At 42.4% G+C, this 21,802-nt stretch overlaps 1 protein-coding gene across 5 annotated transcripts in view; it reads left to right on the forward strand.

The window, feature by feature from the left end:
* Positions 1 to 906: 906 nt before the first annotated feature.
* The window catches only part of CSNK1G1 (casein kinase 1 gamma 1), a 137,417-nt gene continuing 116,521 nt past the window's right edge, over positions 907 to 21,802 (forward strand). For all 5 annotated transcript variants that reach the window (XM_019533231.1, XM_019533232.1, XM_019533233.1 and 2 more), the window contains exons 1-2: positions 907 to 985; positions 20,311 to 20,743. In XM_019533231.1, coding sequence (XP_019388776.1) covers positions 20,563 to 20,743 — 181 coding nt within the window. In that variant the 5' untranslated portion in view covers positions 907 to 985; positions 20,311 to 20,562. The remainder of the gene's footprint in view (positions 986 to 20,310; positions 20,744 to 21,802) is intronic.

Consider the following 21,802-nt stretch of genomic DNA (forward strand, 5'->3'; position numbering starts at 1 on the left):
TTAACTGCGCTGGTATTTGTTGCTTTTAGCAGTGTTGGCACTTAATAAATCTGTGGTAGTACTTTCCCATTGAAGCATACACTGTTTAAATCCACACTTGAATTTGTTAACAGCTTTTTCCACATTAAAGGGGGAGGGGGAATTTTTTCCAAATCCATGTGATGGTTAATAATGGTTTGAGTTTCTGTGCCATGGCTTTTGTAACACAGAGCAGATAGGGTGATTTTATATGTGACTCTTTTTAGGTTCAGAACCTTCTGTAAGATTCTTGATTATTTTATAATCCAAGTAATTATCAATTTTTGTAAACGTCAGAAGCCTTAATACACTATACAGTATGTTCCACCATATATTAAGCTGTGCCATTAATAGTCTTGCCTCCTCTAATATGGAAATATGTAAGCAAGGCTGGAGGAGGTAAAGATATTACTTCCTTCCACTGCATTTGCTTGGTGTGTTAAGGTGAAACCAATGGCTCATGTCATAGTAACCTGTAATTCAGGTTTAGTGAAGGTTTATGATGGACGGTCATTATTTGTATCTTAAGCACAGGTAACGTTTCTGCATTTATATGCTGCAAAAACTGGATTGGATGATTCATCTGGCTTTTAGTGCACTTATCTGGTAGGATATTATGTTCAAAAGAGCTGTTGCTGAGGGTCTAGCGCATGTTTTTTCTGAAGCATCTGTGATGTCTCGGATCACTGGTTTTGTCTGGTATGATGGCTTCCGTTTACCTGCTTGCATCTGCAAATGTGGACAGGTAAGATTTTGATAGAGGTTTGCTGAGTTACTTCCTAGCTTGCTGACAGATGAAGGCAAAAGAAGATTAGAAAACTGTAGACAATAACTATGTAGCTGTCATGTGAAATAACATGACCAACAAGATGTCTTGTCTTGTCTTTCAAACAACTACCTGACCTGAGCTTCTTGAAGAAATCCACAAAGTAGAACTAATCATTAACCACATGCTGCAAGACAGTAGGTAGGTGTTATCAGCAGATGCTTTAGACAGCTGTTAATTATTGCAGACTTCCTCTTTAATTTACTCTTTTGTAATTACTAATATCTAACAGTGCTCCTAGGGTAGGAGAAGCAGGCCCAACAATTCTTGCATCTGTGTATTCAGCATTGCCAACTATGCATTCAGAAATCAAGGCACCCAAAAGACGATACTTTTAAATTTGCTCCTCCTTATTGTCATCTGAATTTTGAGCATTTAGGGAGTTTACTTTCAAGTTTCTTTCTGTGTTGATGAGTACTATAGATACTTTAGCATTTAAAGTTTAAATTAAACCTGACACTTGTGACTTCAGAAGCTGGGGCTCCAAAAGTGTCAAGCATCTGTGAGACTTGCAAGAAAACAACAAATGTTAGAGTTGAGCTTAAAGGATGGTTAGAATAAGCTAGGTGATATAGATGTCATTTGGTGATGAACACAGGCACAAACTTCTGTTTGAAGATGCCAAGTGATGGAGAACCTGTCGTTTGTATAGTTTAATTACTTCCCTGTTAGAATTTTGCTTGTTCCTGTTTTGAGTTCATCTGACCGATGTTTGTTCACTTGGCTCTAGGTATCCTCTGGTGCTTGGGATATTTCTCTGTGTGGAAATACTTAAACACTGTATGTTACTTCTCAGTCTTTTTGGTATGACAGATAACTTACACTGAAGCAGCATGACCTATCTTCTCCAGTCCTCAAATAAGTATATGGGTGTTTTTGGTTGTAGTCTCTCTTTCTCTTTTTTTCAACTTGCTCAATACAAACCTTGACACCAGAACATAGAATTACTCTATCTACACACAACTCCTGCCTCTGCATCCAAGTATCAAATTGGATTTTTTCTTCAATGTTGTGCCGGGATGTTTCTTTATAAATGGTCCCTGAATCTTTTCAAAGACTTTGCCATTCAGGTTATATTCCATCAGCCCATGTACCTACCATGTGTTCTTTGTTCCTGGATTATGGTTTTGCATTTAGGTGTGCAGAATTATTTTTGTTTGAATGGGCCAAACTGACAAACTTACTAAAAAGGAATCCCTTAGCATTTTTTTAGCTGCTGTGACTTTTTGTAGCAACACTTTCTCTAAGTTCTGTCTTCAAGTTTTAAAGTACCACTGCCACAATGGTAGACTGGCACCTCAGAAATCAACTCGAAATGCATACTTTTTCTTTAAGAAAAATCAATCTTTCTCCTTGCCTTACTCTTTCATTTGCTTACTTATGAGCTACTTTTAGTTTAAAATATTTGCTTTAAAATCTACTTTTCTACAGTCTGTTACACAGATAGGCAAAGGTTTAAACTCTTACTACTGTTAATTAAGTTTGTACATGTGTAGTAAAAGCTCTGTTCACCGGCACCTTACAAGCTGGCATGTTCTGTTGACCAGTATGGCATCTTGTAAGGTAGAGTGAAACTGGAAATGCCCACCGTGGCACATCGGTTTCTCTGGACCCCCATGGCGTGGGGCAAAGCAGGCTGTCCAGGGCCAGTCTCCCTGTCCCTTGGGGCTCGTGGGAGGGTTGGCGATGCTGCAGGAGGGGCGGCGGGAGAAGCAGTGGCCTGAACAGGCAAAGACTCCTGTTCGGACCTCTCGATTTAACCAGCATATTTTGTTATCTGGCACCCCCCATTCCCCATGGGTGCCAGATAACAAAGCTTTTACTGTAATGTAAAACAAAAACAAACAAACATACCAAAAAAAATCCCAAAGCAAACTCATCTACTCATCCTGGGGAGAATTGCATCCCTGTTCATGTTGGTGTTCTTTGGAGACTAGGATAATTTAGGGTAGGGACTGTCTTGTCTGTATATTTCAGTATTGCTCCAGAAGTAAAAATTCTCTTTGCTAGTGATCTGCAGCTGAAGTTCGTCCCTGTTCATACTAGGTTGTGATATTTCTGGTTTTTAAGCTTCACGCCTCACTTTTCCTTTCTATTGGATAAGAAGATCGTAAGTGGCAGATTTGTTTGCACTGTCATAATATGACTTTTAAATACTCGTATGTCAAGTGTACAGCACAAAAAGAGGAAACACAAGCCAGGGAATGTACAAAGCCCATAATAGGGGGGAAGTCCCAAACAGTAATTTTTTTTTTCCTAGTTTAAAAAATCTGAAAATCCAGCTTTGAAACAGGAGTAAGTTTCGAGAGTTTTCCCTCATTTTATATGCTGAAATGTATAGGTTTTTTGTTTTTGTAATTTAGTAACATTTTTAGCACTACTATAACTTGCTGGTTATTTTGATTGGTAGTCCAAAGCCTTTTAGCTTTGGAAATAAACTGTTGGGGTCCAAATGGACAAGCACAACTAGAACCCTTTTTATTCATGGTTCAAGAAACTGGAATTGTGTACAGAAGATGGTTCCAAGTAAGAAGTACCTCACCACGTAATTTAAAAAAGAAAAAGTGACATGGGGAAGGGTGCAGCAGGGAATCTTGCCACATGACGGAAGTCAAATTCTAAGAGCAGAACCGTACAAAATTTGAATTTTAGCTTGAAGAAGAGGGGTATTACCATATGTACTCCAATCCAAATGACTTTTGAATTTTTAAGATGACCTCTCTCCCCAGTAATTAGATTCTACACATGAAAAATTTTTAACTCTCCTTCCCCCCCACCCTTGCCTTTCGCTGATGATTTGGGTGTAGGGAGAACCGCAGAGCCATTCCTGACCTGCTCTTGCTTGGTGCTGCAGCGACTAGCTGTGCCAGGAGCCTGGCTCAGCCAGGGACACTAGTGGCAGCATGCAGGTTCCTCCTTGCTTCCTCAGCTCCCTTAACTCCCTCATCTCCCTTTCTGCCTGTGAGCTGGCTGGAGGAAGGAATCTGCATGCTGCCACAGCTACTGTCTACAGCGTGAGTCAGACGTGGCTCTGCCCCCCCCCCCCCCAATGCCTGGGTTAGCTTGCAGTTTGACCACTCTGCCTGGGACCTGTGGGGAACAGCTGTGCAGGGAGTCCTGTTAGTTTGGGGACCACAGTAGCAGTGCTCAGGCCAGTGAATGTCAACTATGGAGCTGTGGCACCTTAGGGAGCCTTTCAAGAGCACCATGGGGTGCCATGCAGTGTTAGCACTGTTGAGTGTGCAAACATGATTAAACCCAGAGATTTCAAATAGAAATTCATGGTGTTAAAAAAAATTATGACCTGTTGTGATCTTTCTGAGTGCTTTGCAATAGCAGAATTTATCTATTTTTTTTTTATAGTCAAAACAAGTGAAAACGAAGATCTGGCATTTTTTGAGTGGTGCCTTGAGTCTAAAAAGGTTGAGAACCACTGCATAAGGTGCTGCCTGCTTTGAAGAAGTCCATATTTAATTCACGTAAAATTCTGGGGTGCAGGGCTCTAAAGAAGCTGATACATGTATATGCCCAGGATGAAAATAAACTCTTTTAAGTATTGAAGTTTATGGAATTTTAATTTGCTATAAAGTGTTTGGACTCCAGTGATATGTAGTTAAATTTGCAAATAATGTGCCTTTCTAAACTTGGCTGTTTTAGGCCAGATTTATGCCAGGAGAGGCTGGCCAGTAATAATAAGACTCCGTCTAGCTATACTGGCAAATGTATGATGTAGACCATTTTCTGCTCTGCTTCTCTTGGTTCTCCAAGAAGAATAAGCTGCAAAAAAATACTTCTCTGTCAATATAACAGTCCGTTTACTGGCAAAAGCTGTAACCTATAGAAGTGTTGCCAAAACATGGTCCTAACCAACCATGCTATGTTTGCAAATTGTTTCCTCTGTAAACCTGTCTAGTTACTTTTGTGCTTGCTGTAGTGGGAGGGGGACTGAAATAGAACATGGTAAACTTCAGGGATCACATACAGTAACTTGCATTAAGCAGAATTCACTTCCTATTGTAATGGACTATACTAACATATACCCAGATACATCTGCTAATAAGTAGGGATCCTGGTTTTCTCTGATTAAAAAATATCCAAAGTTTTTTTTGATTTAACCTGCCTTCCCCCTCGCCCGACGCAAAAACTCTCTTTCAAGTCCTGGTGAGCTACTACATTGAATTTGTTTAGATTCCCTCTTTACTACCACAGCTGAGTTGTGCCTTTTCTTTTCTAGTTTTTAAAGAGTCCTGTTTCTTCACTAGCCTTAAACGTTAGAGGTGCACCAATGCATCGGTCTGATAGAGGTTCGGTACCAATATAAAGAAAATTGCTGTATTGGAAATTGGCCCAATGTGGCTGATAATTTGGCCAATAAATGCCCAGGTGTGCGTGCAACCACAGCGCAACATGCGGGCAGCAAGAAGCAGAGGCTGGCAGCGTGCAGAGCTTTTTGCAGCTGATAAGTCTGTTGTGGTGGAAGGGGAGCGGAGAGGGAAGGGGTGTGGAGGGGGCAGGGGCAGGTGCTGTCCAGCCAGGGTGGGGTACCCAGCCAGACATGGGATGGAGCTGTGGCTCATTCGGGAGGCTTGGAGGGGGGCAGCTCCCGCTGCTGCTTGCACTCTGGGAGGGCATGGGGGAGTGCCCTCCCCCAATCTGTGTGGTGCAGGCAGACTGGAGCCGGGGCTGTGCCGGGCAGGTGGTGGCAGTGCTGGGAACAGGGCTATGGCAAAATTTGGGATGGTTGCAGCCTGCCCCAAACCTAGCCCCTGCTGAGAAGAACCCTGCACAGCCCTGACTCCAGCCTGCCTGCCCCATGCTGATCCAGAGGGTACATGCCTTCCTGCAAGCAGTGGTGGGTGCTGCCCCCCCGGACAGCTGTGGCTCTGTCCCACATCCACCCTGCCCCCTCCCTCGACGTAGCAGCATTCATCTGCACCCCCATGCCTCTTCTCTCCCCCTTTCCTTTCCACCACAATAGACTTACCGACTGCATGCAAATTGGATTGAAAATTGGATTGGTATTGGCTGATATGCCTCCTTAAAAATCAGCTATCTGTGTTGGCCCCCAAAATTGCTATCGGTGCACCCCTACATAAATGTCTGGTAAAAATCATTAAATGGGTCCCCAAACAGTTCACCCAGAATCCCTGTCAGCCCCTGTCTCAGTCTGTCGTATATGATTAGTGTGGTCCTGCTGTCCGTGAGCTGGAGTTGGACCTGCACCTCCATCTGTGTATAAATTTCTGGAGCGTTCCAGGACTTGTGACAAGAACCTCTGATTTCAAATATGAGGGGGTGCTAATTAACACCTGGAGGTATCTGGAGTGTACGCATGCATGCACACTTCACTACATGATGGGAGATGCAGGACCAGAACCCTGTCCCAGCCCTGAGCTGTGGGGTCACCCTGGCTTGAAATGTGGTCAACTCTGCTAGGGCCCAGCCCAACTAACTATATGATAAATCATGAGCCTTTTGGCTTTGGACTAATATGCACAATTTATACTACACAAATCCTAAAGTGCTGCTTAAAAGTGTATTTGTGGAGTACCTGTGCTAAAACTTGCAGTAGTTTCAAAAAAAAGCGAACTGCATCAATTCTGGATGAACTCTATGGTAAACTATGTTTATTTCAAGGGGTTTTTTTGTGCGTTTTGTTTTTCCAAATTTGCTGCTTTTTCCCATGTGCTCAGGGAGAGCAGGGTCTGGCAGTAAGGAAGGGGAGAAAGGAACTTCAGGGAGAAATGGGCTACCTGACCATCCAGACTTATTTTCCCTGCTGTAGCAATGGGAAGGGGAAAACATAGGACAAACCTCCAATAATTACACTCTATACATGGGAAAATTTATAACCAGTATGTATGTTTTCCATATATAGAATCTAACTAGTCTCTTATTCAAATAAATATGGCAATATTTGCTTGAATAAATATTTGGGGTCATCTGGTATTCGAGTAAATACAGCAATAAGTGTTAAAAAGAACAGTTGGAGAGGTTTCCTCTGGTCTCTCTAAACCAGTAATGGTGAGTGCCAGGGAGGGTAACAAGTAGGGGAGAGATCACTCAAGATCTGGTTCAGTGCTCTGCCACAAAGCATCTACTCCTGCCACTGTTGGAGACCAGATACTAGGCTAGGTGGACCATTGATCTGGCCCAGTATGGGTCTTATGTTCTTTATTTCTCCTGCTGCGGGCTCTGAAGCTCAACAGTATCAAGTTCTAAAGCTTTTCTTTGCGTCTCTGGAATCTAGAATTCTGGAAACTAAGCTGCGGACAGGAAAGCGCTATGCAACTTCTCTATCTGATACGTTAAGCATGAAATAGCCTGCTTTGACATTAAGATGTAAATTCTTTGTTCTGGCATTAGCATAAATAGATTTCGTGATTCTGTCAGACTTATACTTTTAAAATTTTATCTCAGTGGCTAGACATGAAGTGACTGTATTTTTATTTTTGTTAACCTTTTTTAAATGGTAGGACTACAATCATGGAAAAGAAAACCCTTGTTTATACAAATACTGGTGGATCATCAGACAAATTTTGCTGATATTAATGTTGGCAGTTTGGGGAAGATGTGATGTGCTTTTATCATCAGGGACACAGGATTTTCCCAGAATACCATACTTCCTCACAGACAACAGATACATTTTCCCAAAGACCATTGTCTGGAAATTGTGGAATGCATTTATATATGAGAAATATAATAAGAGCAGCTTCTGCCTGTTATAAGTAAAAGTGGAAGTAAAATCTGCACAGACCCAGGAACAAGAGCAATGGGCAGGCTCTACTCCCTAGCTGTTGATATTCAGTCACTTAAATAAGGAAAGGGATTGAGGGTGTGTGATTCTGCTAGTCAAACAAGGTGTATATTTATTCTACAGCATGCAGGAAAATATGGTATGATACAAACATTCATCATATATTTATGTTGGTGAAATGTCAGTACTGATTCTTGAGGACGCGGCTTCATTTTTTTTTTTGCTGCTGGCTCTGACTCTTGAAGCCATATATTGGATGCTTGGTTGCAACAAGGAAAGATTCAACTACTGTCTAAACATAAGATGACTGCTTTGGGGTATGAAAGGACTGCTTGATGACTATGCTGGACCACAACAAATCAAATGTTCCTGCTGCTTTGTGCTTCCCTTATAACACTTTAAGCAAAGGGGAACCTTGCCAGTAGGGAGAAGTGGACAGACTCGACTGAAATGGCCTTGGCAGTCAAGGGCAGTTCATGGAGCACTTGAGTGCAGTCCTGAAATCCTTCACATGCACACTGTACAAATGAGTCCCGGTGTATAAAGATACTGCCATATGTACTTTGTGGTTGCAAGGGGGGGGGCTTTGCTATATTCTGTTTCATAGTATGAAATTTTAATCCTGAACATTTTTATTGCATGGTATTAAAACAAAGAATAAAATGTGGTCAATGTAAACAAGGACAGTAATGGCAAAATGTGTGCTAGAGAATTAAAACAGTGTGTACAAGGATTAGACACCTTTTATGTAGCAGTGTTTTATTTTTAAACTAAGGGTGCCATATTTTGTAGAGTCTGTAATAACGTAGGTTTGTGGCTGCATATGCAGTTTTTCTTGGTTTTCCCACAGGCATGAAGTGAAATGGGGTAGGGTAGTGGCTACTAGGCCTGCTTCTTTTATTGCAAGTCAAGGAGAAGAAGAACCTGTGAACCAGGAATACTGCCTCCTTTTTCTTCTTCTCTCCCCAAGAATGGCATTAGTGTTTTATTTGGGCCTTGGGTGCTACATTTATCATGTCTGAAAAGGATGGGAGTATGTGAGTGGAGGTCCAATATCCTCCCTCTCTCCCTCCCTCCCTCCAAATAAACAGGTACTGGAGGGATAGTTCTTGTTTACTTTGTAGGTGAGTGCAATGAAATGTCTTTCTGACGTTATAGTTAAAATTGAACTTTGTCATAGAGCTTTCTCTTCACATACCAGTCTTCTAGTTATACAGGGTGTTCTCTGCCCACACGTGCATGTCCGCACACAAGGGTACCAATTTGATACCCTCATTTGAAATAAGAGGAGGGGAGGCAGGGGAACCCCTACGCATTTTAAAAAACCATTAGTATTATGTTTTACCTGCCTTCCCTCATCTTCTCTGCACTATTTGACTTCAGTCCTGCTGTGCTGGAGCTCATATTACTCCACAGAGGTGGAAGTAGTGGTGATTCATTAACTTTGGCATCTCTTTTCTCATACCTTTCTTTTCTTCCTCCTGACTGCGGACCTCAAAATTACCAAATAACTTGGTTTTTACAAGATGCAAGGGTTGTTGTGATTGATATCTTTTGTTGGGTTAGCCTTAGACAAGCTTTTGAATGCAGTATGTTCTTCTTGGGTCCTCTTTTCTGCTGGGGGCTCTTCTCCAATCTTCTTAGTCAAGATTTAATGCTGGGTGTTTTTGGAAGGAGCTGCTGGACAGCTTCTCTTTGCCTCAGAATATTGTCAAATACGCAATCTGGATTAGATGTTTTCCTGCATTTCCATTACCCCCGCTCGGTCGTCCTGATCTGGACTTCTAGAATTGTTTGTTTGCTTTCATCCCCCCCCCCCCGAACCCTTGGATGAAGAGGGATTTATTTCTCTTTGCCCCTTCTGACACCCTAATTTTATGTGCAAGCTTCATCTGGGGGATTGGGAGGAATCCAGAGTCTAGAAACAAAAATTTTTAAGTCTTCTGACTTTTTTGCTTCTACAGATTACTTAGTGAATGACTAAAGCATTAAGATGGTATAATTCAGAGGTACATTTCATAACTTGCTCATTTTCTAGTTGCTTTGTGAAATTAGTTTTTAAGTGTGGTTTTAAGGTGAGGAGTTTCTGCAGGCACTTTTGTTCAAATTCTTTCCTGCATTTGTTTCTCAAGGTACTTTCACTTTTTATAGACAAGTCTGGCAATTAAACCATAATTACTGAAGTATATTCATGACATTATAGACAATAGTTTAAATTTTGTCAGCATTTCCATGCCTGTAACCTTCCTTTTTACCTTGGCAGAGAGAATTATTCTTGGAGCTCAAATTTGGCTCACAAGATTTTTATTCTGATGTAGGTCTATTACTGAATGCTAACAGCAGAAGATCACCTTGTACCTGAAAGAAAAAAAAAAAGCTAGATTTGAAGTTGAAATGGCGGTCAGGACTTGTAGAGATGATATCTTTTATTAGACTAACAGGATTTTTGCGGGGGGAAAAAAAATCTTTAATAGCAAGATTTCAGGCATAAACACCCTTCATCAGGCATTGGAGAAAAGATTGTAAAAGTTCTCCTGGGTAGAAATGAAAGCTTGTATTTCAGAGAGCAGTCAGTAGGTGGAAGACTCCTCTGGGCAGTCAGTTCATAGCTGGTATGAAGTCTCTTACCTCCTGTGAGGATCTGTGATGATGCAAATATATTTGAAGTTGTAGCATTTTGTAGGCTTAGTAATTTTATTGCATCCATTGGCAGTAAGTAGAAGTGATCTCCTGTACAAATAGAAATGAGCATATAACCAGTTAAACTTCTTGTTGACTGAAGATTCAGGTCTCAGGTAAGACTGCAGAAATTTATAAAATAAGAGAGTAACACTGGTTCTTTTGAGCATAACCTATTTTCTAAACCTTTCTCTTCAATGGAGATAATTCATGGGAAAATATGGATTTTTGCAGCAAGTCAGACAGCCATGTGTTTTTCATGAATGGAAAAGCTGAGTTAAATACTGTAGGTTATTCTTGCTAAGGAAATCCACAAATCTATTTTTGGTTATTTATATAATGATGTGCTACTTTTGTGGAAGGAGTATAGAAGCTTTGTGGTTAAGTTCCTATTTTTCTGTGACCTATAGTCTGGATAGTAGCCAGCCATAGTTGATGTAAGGTAAACCTATGCAGGGTGAAGTGGGAACCCTGTTTTGTCAAGTGGAATCAACTTTATGGAGACACAGAACACTTAGAATAGGTTAAATGCAATTTAAACCTGAAGTGGACAGACATAGAAGCCTGTTTTAAAGTAGTTTAAATCCACCTGGAACAGTTCAATAGTGTACCTGGAAAATCATGTACTGTTTTGAACCAGCTGGAGGCAGCTGTGTCCAGTGTGGTGAGGACTGCTGCCTGTTTAGTCCATGGCCAAATCTCTGAATCTTTTCCAAATGGATTTGGAGGCTTCCGATTTTGATTCAGTTTTTAATTGCTCTCCCAATTCAATTCTGATTCGGTTGCCAAATTGGGCCGAATCTTCTCCAGATCGAATAAGCTACCGAAGCTTCGCACAGCCCTATTAGTGAGCTTCTTTGCCCTGCTTGTTCAATAAATCCTCTTTCTAATCAGCATTTGTGTCTTTACTCCTCACTCAAGCATAGCCCATTTGTTATGCACCCTGCCCTGCCCCAGCCTTGGGAACCAGAAAGCACAGGTTCAAGAATTACATCCCCCACCTTTCCTCTTTCCCCACTTTTACCTCTCCTGCCTGAGTGAGGCAAGTAATCAACAGCCTGAAAATAAATGAACTAGGTTTAAACCAGTGATGCTCAACATTTTGGCCCTGCAAGCCAATGAATGATATGAGGCCAGTCCATCATCCGGATTAGACCCCATACACTGGACTAGGCTCTGCATTGTCTCTACACATTTGGCTCAGGGCTCGGTGTTACCTCTGCCCAGTCCCACACGCTAGGAATGGGCACTTAGGGATGTGGCCTGTGGGGCTTCACATGTACCCATGGAGAGCTCTGTAGGCTGGAAGACCTGGTGCCTCGGGTCATGTCTGGCTTACGAGCCAATGGTTGAGCACCCCTATTCTAGAGTAACACCGCCCCCTGTACAGGTCAACCACCCGGGGTTCCCAAAGCAAGACACTTCCTTCCCACTGCAAAGCATGCTGCACTCACTGGGTGTTTACTCCCGCTCCCTGGTGCCGGAACCACAGTACTTCGCACAACTGTGAACTGCTTTACAATTGGTGACATTTTGGAGCAATCCATTTACATGCATCTACACCCTAAGTTTTGCTTATTTTTAATGATAAGTCCGTAGCTGTCAGAGTAGATGTGCATTTTGGGGGGTTTATGATGTGCTGATTTTCCTACCCTCTAGATTTGTGTGTCTGGGCACACAACTTAGCTAGCACTGTGTAACAGGCTTGCTGTTTGTCTTCTCTCTCACTGTTGTTTTTTGCATACGTGTGGAAGCCTAATTTGACATTGCCTGTAGGAGCTAGGTTTTGTGGGTTGTAACTTTTTCTGCCAACAAAAATAAAGCATTAATGTTTGAAGTGTAATAGTAAGTCACCATAACTTACATCTTTTCTGCCTTGCTTACACTCTTCACTGTCTTGTTGAGTGGTTGGTGGGTGAAAAAGGTAGGAAGGAAAATCCATTATGAAAAAAGTAATCAAGTGGCAGGAAATAAAACCTAAGCCTCAGTGTTCTGACTAATCTTTTGATTAGTCATGCAATTTTTATCCTCGGTGTTTATAATCTACTACCTTTTCTCTTATTTAAATAAAATATTTTTCTCCCTAGAAACTTATTTGATGTAATATGTATCATTGTTATATTAATGGCCAACCATTGTTACTACATCTGGAATGCAAAACCACTGGGCTGGCACTGTGCCACCATGTGCAGCTCCCAGGACTCAGCTGGAGCTATGTGCTGTGGGGGAATGCTGCCTCTCATGGACATGAGTGCCTTGAGGGCCTGCTGCTGCCAATAGTGGGGACTATGTGCCATGCAGAAGTCAAAGAGGGGGTGTCCACTCCCTGACCCCAAACTTCACACCTCCCTCACACACACTCCCCACCCCACACACTCCCATCACTGGGCCAGGTGGGCTCTGTGCCGCCACATTTGGCTCTTGGCTCTCCTTTCAGGAGTTACATGCCATTGGGATGGCTCTGTGCCAGCACATGGGGCTCCAGCCGCTGCAGCTGGGACCATATACCACTGGGTGAGGCCAGGCTGGCTCCATGCCGTCTCTGTTCCTCCATGTGGGGCTCCTGGCACTGCAGATAGGAGCTCTCCTACCCACTCACCGGCTGTTGAGTTGTGTGCCATCATGCCTGGTTCTTCTACATGGATTGCTGGGAGCCCCATGGAGCTGTAGGCACAAAACCTGCCCAGTCCAATGGTGTGTGACCTCTGAAAGCCCTCCTCCTGCTGGTTTTCAGAGGAGTAGCTGTGGACTGGTAATAATTGTTTTTTGGAGGTGTCTCATGGGCCAGCAAGAATGGCCTGGCGGGCCAGATGTGGCCTGCAGACCATATTGTGCCTGACCCTATCTAATCCCAGCATGGAAAGATACCTACTGCATTGTTCTGATACATAAGCCTACTTTTTTTCCCCTTCAAAAGGACCATAAAAAATGAGCTTATTTGCAAGGTTGACCTCTGGTTGGGCTTCCTGGTGACACTTGTGCTTGAAGTTTTCTTGTGTACACAAAAAGACCACATCAAAACTTTTTACTGTAGTTCTTATTTCAGTATTTTAAGTGCATTTTTCCCTTTGGGTTCTCGTCTTGATTATTTAACCTCAGGCTATGCAAGTGGGAGATTCGGATGACTTACTCTTGGCTAAACAGAAGTTAAGTTAAAGTTATTTGTGCATGAAAAGCCTATTGTAAGAAACTGGAGGAAGGATCCAAACTGAACATTGCAAAAGGGATTAAAGAACTGTTTGTGCAAGACAGCTTTGGTATGGGGAGAGAAAGTGGAGATGTGTATTAAAACCTATTTGACTTGGATGGAGCTGAGGTATCCAGTAGAAAACTAACTCTTACTAGGCACAGACCTTCACCGAATAGTTTGTTTCAGATTTTGGCAAGCGGGTGGCTTTTAAATTCTAATCCTGCTTGAGTGCTGCATTTCTTTAGGAGTTCCCTAGGTCCTTACCAGTATCAGAGAAGAGGGCAGTAGTCATCGTCTTTTTTTGTTTTTGTTTTTTTTAACTGGTTGACCTTTATTTTAAGTCTTCTAAAGCAATTTCCCTAATAATTCTGTCAGGATGCTGTGCCAAAACTGTCTTAGATTTGTGGTTAAATCTCTACTGGCTGTGGTTACTTGCCAGAACTCTGGGCATAGCCAGAAACTGGTTCCAGAACTTTTGCAGCTTCATTAACTGCTTTTGTTTAAGAATGATACTTGTGGGTGTCAGAGGTAATCACTGGATTGTTTAGCCACAATAATATTAAGTTATTTAATCCCTTTTACTGTTCATTGTGTTCTGAAAAAGCTCTTTAATACAGCTATTGTGCATATTGGAATCCTTAATGCAGAATAGATAGCTACCTTATAAGATAAATAAAAATGTCTGCCCCCAGAGAGTTACCTATGGTATTTTTAAAGATTTATGCAGTGGTGAAAGATTTGTGCCTTGACAAGCTTGTATTGCTTTAACTTTATACCACTATTGAAAATGTGCACACCTTCACCTATATATAACTTCTCTTCTAGGCTGTGCTCAGAATAGTGAATGGGAAAGGGCATTCTGCTTTTGTCCTTGATTTCTTTCTTCAGTAGAACTTGAGTTGAATGCTTTTGTTTGCCTGCAGGCCGCTGAGAGATCGTACTGGGTGTGCAGTCAGTGGTACAAAGCAGTTTCCATGAAGTTGACATCAGTCTGGGATTAACTTTTGTGTGGAGCTAATGCAGAGATGTATGTTTTGATGATCAACTTTACAATCAGTGCTAATGCAGTTAACTTGCCATTCTGGCTCTAATACAGCCAGTTTCTAAACAATGTCCTTTTATCATTTTAGCAAATGTGTGGCCAACCTTTCTACTCTTGTTTTGTTTTAATTTACTTCTTTATCAGAGAAGGGGTATAGACGATCAAGATGCTCACAAAATGAGAAGTAAAAGTTTCTTTGCTTTTTTTTTTTTTTTAAACCAGTTTTGGTATTTGTCACCTGTTTAATTGCTCCCCTGCATCTGGAGAAATTTTGATCACTTGAAGGCAGGGGTATACCAGTAGAGATTTTGGAGGCTGATACCAGTAGCCGCTTTTTAAGGAGACATATTGGCTGATACTGATCCCATTTCTCATACAGCTGTGTGCAGCTGGTACATCTTTTGTGGTGGAAGGGAAGGGGAGTGGGGGGGCAGATCAAGGCCTCTGGTGAGGGAGGCCGTGGGGCAGGGGCTGGAGCAGGTGCTGTCCAGTTGGGGTGGGGCGGGACGCAGGACTGAGCCATGGCTTGTTGGCGGGGGGCAGCTCCTACTGCTGTTTGCATCCCGGGAAGGCATGGGGGGGGGCATGTGCCCCCAGATCTGTGTGGGGTGGGGTGGGGCAGGGGGGCTGCAGCTGTGTGCTGGAGTCAGGGCTGCACTGGGCTCTTGGCAATGGGGGCTGGGCTTGGGGCGGGTGGCGGCGCTGGGAGGGAGCTACAGCAGGACTGCAGCCAGCCCAAATTCTGCTGTAGCCCCACATAGCCCGCCTCCCAGTGCTGCTGCCATCCATCTGGCACAGTCCTGGCTCTTGGGTGGAGGCAGGGCGTTGAGCTGGGGCTGTGCTGGGCGGGCAGTGATGGTGCTGGGAGGGAGGCTATGGCGAAATTTGGGTTAGCTGCAACCCCCTCTGTAGGCCCCCTCCCAGTGCCACTGCTGCCTTCCCCAAGTCCAGCCCTTGCCGAAAAGAGCCTGGTGCAGCCCCAGCCTGCCTGTCCTGCCCCATGCTAATCCAAGGCCCCCCACCCCAGACAAGCTGTAGCTCAATCCCGCGCCTCGCCCCACCCTGGATGTGCAACGTCTTCCCTAGCCTCACTTCCTCCCTCACTGTGGTGGCCTTGATGTGCCCTTCCCCCCTCCCCACACCCCTTCGCTCCCCCCTCTTCTACCACAACAGACTTACCAGCTCAATGCAGCTCTCCAAGCTGCCTGGCTCTGCTCCTTGCTGCCTACATGCTGCACTGTGGCTGCGTGCACGCACAGGTATTTATCAGCCAAATTATCGGCTGCATTGGGCTGATTTTCCCATACAGCCAATTTTCTTTATGTTGGTACCAATCCGATCGATATCAGACCATGTATGCATCTCTACTTGAAGGGATTTGTGGAAGACTCTTGTACTGTATTAGATCTTGATACTTGAAGATTGTATTGCTTCCATAAACTGCTTTAATTCTACTGCATATTCCTGCTCACCTAATGGGAGCCTTTTAATAATCTGTACTACTGTGATTTTTAAGGATCTACTTTTTATTAGATGCCAACAACATGTGTTACATGGACACCGCCCTTGCTTGCTTCAGTTGAAATAATTACTTGGCTATTGACAGAGGTCTACAATAACCCTCTGGCCTTTTTGTGGAGTCTTCTGCACTGGGTATGAAAAGAGAAACAGCCAGTGCTTCCAGTTAATACCTCTGTTAACACTAACAACAAATAAGGGAGGAGAATATCCATATTTCCAACCAGTCCAAGATGTGGGTGTGTTGGAAACATTTCAGACTTTGCTTTTATACTGGTACAAGGGCTGCCAATCTAAGTCCTGTGCTTTTCTGTTGCTTTAGCTGACAGAACAGCCTTTCTGAGTAAAATTCCAGCTTTATAATCTTCCTTCTGCGTCTACTTAACTGTTGTAATCTTAAGTCTTGCTATATTTCAAAGTTCTGTCAGCATAACTATGATTGTACCTTTTGAAGTAGTGTAGCCCTGCTGGCAGAAGGTAGCTTCTGCTTGGCTGCTGCTGTGAGTTAGCATCTTCAGCTACTGTCTCTGGCAATCTTTGTTGCCTAATAGCTTCTAGGCCTGGCCTAGAAGCTATCTAAATGTTCCCTATTCAGTGACCAAGGCACTTCGTGTGTTCTGGTCTGCAAGCCTATTTTCACCATTACAGCCAGTTGCATCTGGCAGATACAGGTACTACCATAAGAACTAGAAAATAAAACCTGACACTTCACTGATTTAGTTTGGGGAGAGGGCCTTACTTGGAAAGTTTTCCACTTGCCAGGGGTGAGTAGATTTTTTCCCCTAGTAACGTTGCAAATGGTGGGAGTTGTAACATCCTATGAAGGAAGCAACTGCCTATTTCTGCTCTGTCTGGCAGGAACAAGGGAGCACTATGTGTACTTGAGGGTAAAAAAAAAAGTATGCATGGAAGCAGAGGGGTTTTAGGGTTTGGGGCTTTTCTTGGTTTTGTTTTTAATAAACATCCAGTTGCCTGCATAGGGACAAGTAAACCTGTCAGACCCTGGGAAATGGTGCTCCTTGATCTATAACAGGCTGGGAAAATGCTCAAAGAAATGGATTCCATGCAACTAGAGGAGGGTGAAAATGTGACTTGATGATGATCAATAGATGACCTACATTGGGATGGTGAAGGAAGTTCCCAATACTACTGGGAAGCATTTGCTGAGAGCTAAAAGAACTAGTCTGTTCTGGCTAGAAAATTGGGTCAGATTTTGTGGGGGGGGGGGGAACCAACAAAAACCAAGATATATGTACACTAAGATAAGGAGCATGGACAGATGATAGTTATGGCAAGTCTGGAATCTCTTCTGTGCGACTCTTAATGTAGGCTTTCACAGCTCAAACAATTGCTGAAATGTTCTCTGCCTCTTCTTCATATGTATGCTCTGTGGGTGTCCTTGGATAATTAGCATGAATGCTTGCTTTCCGGAGGCAGTATCTCATTGTGAGGGTGACATGAGAGAGGATCTCTGACTATATTAAGGTTAGCTTGTGTCTTCCCACGTGCTAATGGGTTGTATCTTCGTAGACTCTAAATAATAATAATAATGATGCACAGAAAGATTCAGAGCTGTTCTGTTGTAGCTGACTTCTGTCTTGGAAATCCCAGTTTTCAGAGAAAGTGGTAGTTCAGAAATGTGTTCTAGATCCATAATCAGAACTTGAATTTTCTCGCTTGCTCAAGGTGTTCATCTGAGGCATTGCTATTCACCTTACATGCTATGTAGGTATCTGGGAGTAGCATGACTGGAGACTGGGTAAGGCATTTAATCTAATTTTCAGTAAACATCTAATTCTGTTTGTTCATGCTGCTCGTTGGTTAAGTCTTCTGCTTCCCCTGACATTCTGACTTTGGTCATCTTGAAACCAGGTTATATAGGATACAAAGAGGTGACGGAATATTTTAGCCATTCCTGAAATCTTTTATAAATTCCCGGTAATCCATAAGGAACCCATGTGTGTGGGTGTGGCTTTATTTTTTTGTCGGCGGAAGGAATCCTTCTCTCTTATGCCTTGTCCTGTTTTATACAAAACAACTAAATGAACTCTAAGTCACCTTCAACTGACTTTTTCTGACCTTTCTTTGTTGAATCTTCTAAACTCTCTTATGTCACATTTTTTCCTGCTCACTTCCTTTGTCTCTTCTATGACCCAAACTGTGGTCAATCCAGGTGCAAGCAAATTTTGTGCTATATCACCATTAAGCAGCTTAGGTGCTACTACATCCCACAGTACACCAGGCAGTCTTTCATTTAGTGCAGGAATACTGCTGAGGTTTTGGCAGCTCCAAAAAGTGTGTTGAACCCATTTGTATAATTCCTGGGGTAGAGTCAGTGCTGCCAGGTATGTGCACTCTTCAGTTCATTTTGGCTAAGTACAGACAGTCAAAAAGCCTGAGGCTGGATTGATTCAGCCTTTGCAGGTTAGTCTAAGATGCAGAGACTAAACTGGGAAACAACTGGACAGATCCACTTTTGATTCAGGAAATGTAGCCAGATGCCTGCAGTGACTCAGGCCAGAAGCTGGGAGGTGCTACAGCATGGCTCTCTGGCACATAGCCAGCATGGGCTGTGTGTTCGCTTCCTCTTCCTGCTGCCTCCAAAGTCTCTGGGTTTTGCAGTCCACAGTCACAGCAGCAGGACTCTGCAGGGTTGCTCGTCACTTCCTCTTCCTGTTTCTAGGTGCTTTTGAGATTTGGAGTCCACAGTTGCAACCCAACAGTAAGTTTTTTTAGCAGGGCAGGGTGGCACTGTACTCGGGGGAAAACACCCCCCCTCCCCCCTGCCCCAGTCCCCAGCTGGGGTTTGGGGTGTGGGGGCAGTCCCTGCTCCCCCCCCCATCCCTTCTCTGCTGAAGCAGACAGTCCAGCCCAGTGCAGGGCTGGAAAGCGTGCTGGGGGACTGTGATTTAACTTGAACCAGGAAGGGGTCTGGGACAGAAGTTTTATAAACCAGTTTGACCCAAATCAGTTAAGTCTGTTACTACATTCAACCAGGTTTATCTTAAACCAGTTTCAGCCATTTTGAAACTTGTTTATGTGCACTGCACATCTGTTCTGTTACAGGTTTAAACCAGTTTCTGATCACTTAAACTGGTTTATGGGTAACTTCTGTCCTTAGCCATAAAGTTTTTTACTGTGTTCAAGAACTGATTTCTGAGTGGGCAATTAGTGTAATAGCAAAACACCCATCTTGCCACGGAGATACAGATTGCCATCCCAAGATTATCAAATTCCTCAGTCTAAGGAATGATTTTAGGGTTCAGTAGTCTGCATGCAAAAGTAGGACTACCACTTTTATACATTCAGAACTTTTTTTGTAGGTCCCTGTTTTTTCTTGTAGTAGAGCCTTTCAAACTAGCAAAATGCAGATGTGTGCACCCCTGATGCACACAATGCACCATTTCTTTCTGAAAGTGAAGGGTATGCGATCTTGAATGCTTACTAATGACTAGCTAACTTTTTAAAAACCTGTTCTTCAAGGTAGCTTATTGTCTGTCCATAGTATGTCCTAGTATGTTCTGACATAAGTTCACCTTTCCCAGTTTGGGTGTAGTAAATTGTACCTTTAAGCATCGGGTTGATTTTGGTTGTTTGCTAGCTTGCAATCTTTATTCAGGTTGCAACAGAGTTGGGAGTTAGCAGGAGTAAGTCACAAATTCACTAATATGAATTAGCCAGGGTTGGTTTAAATTTGTACTTAAAATTTGAATAAAGTGGGACTTGTTTTCTGTGCTGTGGTCAATGAATAGGAAAACTATGTAACTAAATTCTTGGGTAGCACCTTTCTTCTGAGGAATGTGTAGATCTTTTCAATCCTTAAAAGTATAAACACTTGCAAATGAATGAAGTAAGGTGCATTGATTAAATAATTAAAAAAAAAAAAAACCCTTTCATTTGGAGTTGGTTTTTCTTGCCCTTTACTTGATTTTTTTTTTTTCCCACACACAATTGAGCTTGACCAACTTAAGCTTAGTTTGTTAGCTTATAACAAGCTAAAACTAACTTTTAAAAATGTTTGCATTTTAGTCTTAGGAGTTCATTTTGGCAGGCTTGTTTCAAAACTGAGTAGATAGCCAGGGTCATCTATTCTTCTTCATGCTGTTGGATCTTGTAATTGAAAAGAGTGATCTAGTGAACATCCCAAGCTATTAATTTTTCTGCAACCTAAATACTGCTTCCTGGAAATTGTCCAGAGTGTGTCTTTAACGGTTGGTACTTGAATATGAATTTGTAATTGATTTAATTCTTGCAATCTCGTATTTCCTTCTTTCTTTTAGGTTCTAAAAGACCTGCCTTGCTGACTTCTCCTGGAGGTAATCAACCATGTGGTATGCTGGGGAGATGCATTAGGAACCTGAATATGGTGCCAAAAGAACTCCATACATTTCTATGACTCTGTTGTAACCTGACTCAGTGATACTTTTGGATATATATATGTATATATAATAGTTCTATGCTAAGGAGAAGAGTGCATACTCCCAATTCAGTTCTGCCAGTCCACTGGCAGAGATTTTTTTCATTGTAAGACCATGGACCATTCTAACCGGGAGAAGGATGAAAGGCAGCGGACAACAAAAGGAATGGCAGGGCGGAGTGGGCATAGTTCTCGACCATCAAGTTCCACTACATCCTCTGGTGTACTTATGGTGGGACCCAACTTCAGAGTGGGCAAGAAGATAGGGTGTGGCAACTTTGGAGAGCTACGACTAGGTAAGAACACAGATCCATTACTGGCTAGAATTATAATTCTTTAATTTATATTTCATGAGTGGAATTTTAAAGTCTGAGCCAAGAAATAGCAAGGCGCTTAGGTGGCTTTTGTTTTTTTTATTTAAGATAAATTGTTCTGATGTTTAAACCAACAGAAAAATCTGTGAAATTTGATGCATATTGAAATAAGTTTTCAAATGCCCAGATTTAATTTTTCAGCTATTTAAAAAAATGTAGTAAGGTATATAATAGATTACATACGTTCCATTGTTAGGAATATTTACAGACGCACAAATAAGTACATGGCATATCTAGCCAAAGATGTGAATTCTGAATGATCCTAGAAAAAACTTTTTGAAATCTGGTGAAGGCTTTGTCCTGTATATAGTCCCTATACACCTTTCATGAAGTTGTGTTACTCGAGATTTAAGAAAAAAAGGACAAGTACTTGCATTTTTCATCTTTAGTCTTCTTTGCAGTCATCCAGAATAAAGAACATGTTTGGTAACAAAGTTGCATTTGGGTCTTAAGAAGGAAAACTGGTTATTTTTTACATCATCCTCAAATAGCTTCAGTGATGGTAGTTGCTTGTATTCAAAGAGCATAACTTTTGAGAATCATCTTTAGCTTGGAAGGAGTGTTTTGTGGCTGTCCTTCTTGCTTTGTTTTGTGCTGTTTCTGCTTTTGTTTAAGCAGTTGCATCTCTGTTTTGTTTTGTGTTCCTGGACCAGCTGGGGATTAGGTTGCATGCAGTCTCTTGTGAACGCTTGCGTAGCTGTTCTTCCCGGCTTACTATAAATAAGACACTTGCAGTAAAACACCCGTAGTCTAGCTTGTACATCTGAGTGAACTGGACTGTTCTGCTTGCAGGCCTGAGAATGCTGAAAGGCATTTATACCAAGTAGGCTGACCTAAGTATCTTCACCAAAAAACATAGCATCTCTAATACTGGCTGCATGTTGGTTCATTTTAAAACATCATAACAAGCTGCTGGCTGGGTGGTATATAATTGCAATTTTAAGCTCTTTCTCGTCTGTATTTTGTCTTGAATTTCTTTTA

This window comes from Crocodylus porosus, unplaced genomic scaffold (genome assembly GCF_001723895.1).
Source record: "Crocodylus porosus isolate Cpor-Errol unplaced genomic scaffold, CroPor_comp1, whole genome shotgun sequence".
NCBI classification, from domain to species: domain Eukaryota; kingdom Metazoa; phylum Chordata; order Crocodylia; family Crocodylidae; genus Crocodylus; species Crocodylus porosus.